At 40.2% G+C, this 5,590-nt stretch overlaps 1 protein-coding gene across 1 annotated transcript; it reads right to left on the minus strand.

The window, feature by feature from the left end:
* Nucleotides 1-1,761: 1,761 nt before the first annotated feature.
* Nucleotides 1,762-3,561, minus strand: LOC149076149 (kelch-like protein 10). Its single transcript, XM_089242187.1, has one exon. The coding sequence runs from the start codon at nt 3,559-3,561 to the stop codon at nt 1,762-1,764; it is 1,800 nt and encodes a 599-aa protein (XP_089098313.1).
* Nucleotides 3,562-5,590: the final 2,029 nt, after the last annotated feature.

The following is a 5,590-nucleotide window of genomic DNA, read 5'->3' on the forward strand; positions in this document are numbered from 1 at the left end:
GCAAAAAAATTCCATGAATGAAATGTTTTGTTATTTTCACAGTGCATTCAGATAGTGATGATGCAAGTTAAGGGTACCTCCTCCAAAGCTGAACGTGGCCCGCCGCTCTATCTTAACGAAAAGTTTTGTAAACCAAAATTCAAAGGATTGCATGGTACTTAATTACGTACCAAACTTCACGTTTAAGTTCAATAAGTTTTACCCAACTTATACATCAAAACTGGTTCAGGGTGTTTTCTGAACATATTGTGAGCATTTTTCGAATTGGAATCATGTCTCTACGATAGACAGTTGATGAGATAAAGGTCACATGATTTACAGTGCACCCTATATATATAGAAATGTATACAATGATTTATACAAATTTATGAATTATATACAAGGAAAAATTCACCACCAAATTCCAAACCAAACTATAAAACTTTTTTTTGTTATCTTATTATCTGACAAATCTCTGTATCGGAATTTCAGTTTTGCGGGTTGGGGGGGGGGGGATTACAAGTGATAATTTTTCTAGAATTTTTGAAAAATCATTTCTTAACATTTTCGGAAACTTTTTAAAATTATTCACGGAAACTGATGCACTTCAACTATTTAAAAATGTTATCTATAATCTGAAAAAAATGAATAAAGCACTTCTTTGTAGAGGAGATGCTCATCATAGAGAATTTCTAAAAGGAATTTTATATTTATCAGCAGAGCATTATTCGTTTCTGAAGGTGAAAATTAGCTCTTAACGAAAAGTTAGCTTAAATTCATGAATTCATCGCACTTTTAAAATAAACGTACTTGTGTGTGTGGTTTCGACGCTGAAGTTGCAGATAAGATCACGATGATGTAGAGCGTTCAAATAAGGATTAACAATTCCAAGAGGGTATTGTTTTCTTCCTCTCGAAAAATTAATGAGCATATGTATAAAATTACCTCCTTCAACATTTCTCTTCAATATCTTCGGAAGAGAATAATTACGCTCTTTAAATGCGTTGTTCAATAAATATATGCCTTTTCGAGAGAAATCGTGATAATAATTACACAGGCATAAATATTTGTTTGGCGTAAGTACCACTTTAGTTAGGGGATTTCCGAATTATATATACAGGGTGATTCAAAACTCAATGTATAAACTTCACAACGGAGACGCATTAATTGTCGAATCCTTTCAAAAATACCCGGTACTTCGTGGACGTTTGCAGCTGCTACGGGGATTCTTGAGACGAGGTCCAAAGGTCGCACGCCCTCAAGCGTGTATAACTGTGGATGGTAAGAACTTTGAGCACTTGTGAAAATTGACATGCACGCGTACTGTCCTCATGTAAAATAACGCTAAATAAAGAGTTTTTTCACAAATTATTGGCTTGTGTCATTTCTGTATCTTCGTTTATCCTCCAGGTGGTCAGGTTGGGGTTTCCGATCATATATTCTTATGTGATTCTTTTTTGTGTATTTGTGCTTTCTACCTCCCCTAAATGCTTGTACGTTGAGTTTTGAATCACCCTGTATAGTTCGCTGTTCATTTAAGATCACTTAAATCTCAGTTTAAACCAGGTGTAACAGTCTCCCCTACATTTTTTTTTATCAAAGCATTCTCAGTCATATAGAAATATACATAAATGCCATACAACTCTTTACTGTGTGAACTACACTTATTCTAGTATAAGTTGAATAAACCAAACACAAGTTCACAAGCAAGTCTCTACTGGCGTTCGTCGATGCCAATACAAAAAAGTGTCTGGGAAAACATCAATCAACTGATTACTCGCATTAATGAAAGTACCTGTGCTTTCCATATGGTCCATTGGCAGAATATCTCCTGGCGTTCAAAAGATCCCCCACAGTACATGCACCAGAAGCGCTGCGTGGCACATTCAAACTGGACACGGCTATCCAAGACCGTTGCTCGAAGTCGTAACATTCAACTTCAGACATGATATTATAGCCGTTGAATCCGCCAATGATGTAAATTTTCCCATCTAACTCCGCAACGCTGAAATTGCTTCTGGCATAAACAAATGGGACGTCCTCGAGCCATGATCCGTGAAGAAAGCTGTACCTGTATACAGCAGTGACCCTGTCGTGGCCATCGAAACCTCCGAGTAAATAAAAACTATGCTTATGCCAACACATGACATGTCCACTCCTGGGACCGGGCAGGTTGGTGAAAGACGTCCATTGGTCGGACTCGGGATCGTAGATTTCACACGATGAAAGAATGTTCAGTCCGTCGTATCCGCCACTAACGTAGATCTTCCTCACATGAACAACAGCGTAGCCATCGCTTCGAGCTTCCCTCATGGGCGCTATCATCGTCCACTGATTGGTCGAAGGATTGAATCTTTCACACGATGACTTCCTATCGACCCCGTCGTATCCACCGATCGCATAGATATGGCGATCTAACGCTACGGCTGCGACGTAACAGCGACGCTCCGCCATCGCGTTGCACTGGTGCCAGGCTCCCATGACTATATCAAAGCAACGCATCGATCGAAGGGCTCGCAGTCCGTTGTATCCTCCGAGCACGTACACGCGGTAACCCAAGAGAGCCGTTCCGTGATACGACCTCAACTGCGTATCTTTTATTGGAGGAAGGATCCAAAGATCAGCTTTGACGTCGTACACCTCGAAGTCACGGGTCGGTTTCCCGTTTGACCATCCACCGAAACAGAAGATCAAGTGTCTCGGTACCCGGCTGCGATAATCTTTGGAAGACAAATTACAGGAACGGTCGTCGTTATTGATTGCCCGTCCTTCTTGGAATTCGCTGCACAGACCCAATCGAATATTCGACTGCAAATCAGTTATCGCCCAATACCGATCACCATTCCCACCGCCGCTCGCCCATTTCATGACCGCGGCTTTCAAATCATCCTCCATTTTGACATTCAGGTGATCGTCGTCCAAAAGAGTCGCCAAATCATCCAAAGTCAACAGCTCTGTGAAATCTTTGCTCTCTCTGAAGACGTGATCAAAGTTCCATAGAAGGAATCTCCTCGCTATCATTTCCAACATTCTCAATTGATAGCTTCTAGAAATGTACATGAACGATATGCAGTTCTGAACTGAGAGGCGCCGCATCATGAAGTCACTGCAGGATTTGGTCAGTTCGGATATCTGGTACTTGGCTGAAGCTTCCAATACCTCCAGAAGGTTCTCATCAGTCAGCAGGTCGGTCGACCCCTCGTAAGCAAAGTCAGTGATGACTCGTAAGGCTTGGTCGTTGATACCGACGAGTTTGGCGACGAGCTTTCCTCGAGGCTCACCAATCCCACTTTCTCGTTTAAACATGCGGCGGAAGACGGGGCTCAGCGCGATGAATAAAAAACTGTGGACGTCAACTTCAAGCCCACTGTCCAACCGGATCTGGGCGTCACATAGCATTGACTCGTTCCTAAAATGCCTCAGAGATCGGAATAGTTTTTCTAGATATTTTGACCCGATGCATGTCTCACAATCGCGGCAATCTGGACCGCCATTGCAACTGGAATGGTCGAGAGGGGTCACGATGTGATCGACACGACTTGGGTGTCGGTTGATATCGCTCGTTGATGATTCAGTGCTCATGATTCGATAACTTTCTCAATATGAAAAATTTCACGAAGAGACGAAACGTATTTCTGATGCATACAATGCTTGAAGCAAGATATGCCTATGCATCGACTTGCACGGGCATTTATAATCATGGACAAATATGAAATTTTTGGGCAAATGTTTGCAATTTAGGAAGCTTTATAAGGTTCTCTTGCCTAATTTATGGTTCATCTGTGGTGCCAGAATAGTTTAGTAGATATTTTCACTTGTGAAAAATCACACAAACCCATGAATGAGCACACAAATCAATATATCCAACTTGCCGTGACATGCCCTGACAAAGGTTGGCGATGCCCCTAGGAGCTACGACTACACTTTGAGAAACACTGTCCTAATGGTTTGAACTACGTCATTTAGTTATTACGCAGAATTGGTGTTTCAATTGAATTGCTAGTATAATTTTTCCGTACAATTTCATCAACGCAATTACCATGAAAAATGAAAAATAACTTTTGAGCCGCCAGACAAACACAAGAACAATAAAATAAGTGCATTTTTTGCTTCTTTTAAAGTGCGAAACCAAATTTCGCATTTTAAAGTACAGCATAAGGACCTGTGGCTAAAGAAGGCAAGGACCTGTGGGAAGAAGCATCTGTGGCTAGAGAAACATGTTCAGATTTTTTCCACCATGTGACACATATTTTTTTTCAAAATAACCAACTTATATACTTTACGGGAACAGAGCGGGGGACATGGTCGCAGGGTGATTGGAGGGGCCAATGTTCCCCCCCCCCAAATCTGACCAAAAATTAATATTTCGGTGAAAAAATTTAAATATCGAAAGAAAATATACCTTTTATATAGTATTTTTACCAATTTCTGTCAATTAAAATGCTTTTGAAGGGTGGTAACTAAAATTTTATCGGGAAAATTTTTTTTTGCCCCTCCCCCCAAAGATTGGTCCTGTCTCTGTATAATTGGTTTGTTGTTGTCTTTGAAGTTAAAATTGCAAATGCCTGAATTCTCCGCGGAGCGACAAAAATTATCGAAATGACTCAATCCGGGTTCACACAACCGCATAGCAATGAATGGTGTCTACTGCGGCACAAATTCACCTTTGTTCTCCAATATGAAATCAGAGTAATATTTTTAACTTTTGTGGCTATGCATTTGTTACTGCCAAAGGCCAAACTCGGCCAATTCGCGAATAGGCCCATTTCGTTAAATATTGACACAGTTCGAGGCTGGCCAGTTCGCGAAGTTATCGGTGGGTGACCAATGGCCAAAGTTCGATAACAAAAGGCATGATTCGGAATCATCGACAAGTTGATGTATGTTTTCGTGATAATTATATCCACGTTAGTTATGGCAACTCATCAAACCACAGTCCCGATGCGGTAATAGTTTTTTTCCTCAAAAATTTGGCAGAAAAAAACTAAATATATAACTATTTTTATAGTTTTTTTCTCTCAAATTTCACTTTTTCTCTCTCGTCACATGGAGCTAATCCAATACAGCTACTACATATAGACATACAGCACACGATAGCAATTTAAAAAATGAATTTGGCTCCTATTGGGCTGTCTTACATCAGCACATCCCAGGCTCGGGATCCCTAGTCACTTCGCGAAATGACCGGCCAAAGTCCATATCATTTCTGGAATTCAGACTGTGGCCAAAACTCTTGCCTAATAAGTGGCCTGCCCCGTCGCGAATTGGCCGTATTTCGGCCTTTGGCAGTAACATATTTATGGGATTATTTATTTTCCTTCTTTTCAATGATTTTCTTGACATGGTGGTCCCTAAAGAGATATTTCTTTAACTATTCATGGTGCTCGTTTACCGTAACAAAAATTGTCAGTTATGTTTATTAAAAATAATGTAATTTAGCTGATTTTTCTCATCACTTCATCTTTATGGCTATCATATTATCATATTCAAGAATATTAGAAAAATAGTAAGTCAACGGTGATTAATAATTAGAAACTAAGGAGAAAGAAGATTAACTTTCAAAGTCACTCCCCATCTTTGAACATCCCTCACAAATGACCTCATAAAATAT

Source organism: Pholcus phalangioides, unplaced genomic scaffold (genome assembly GCF_987345545.1).
Source record: "Pholcus phalangioides strain wild (caught in Gottingen) unplaced genomic scaffold, Ppha-v1.0 ptg000015l_1, whole genome shotgun sequence".
NCBI classification, from domain to species: domain Eukaryota; kingdom Metazoa; phylum Arthropoda; class Arachnida; order Araneae; family Pholcidae; genus Pholcus; species Pholcus phalangioides.

Excerpts from the sequence above, each read along its gene's own strand:
- LOC149076149 (XM_089242187.1), bottom strand. The coding sequence starts at position 3,561 with ATGAGCACTGAATCATCAACGAGCGATATCAACCGACACCCAAGTCGT.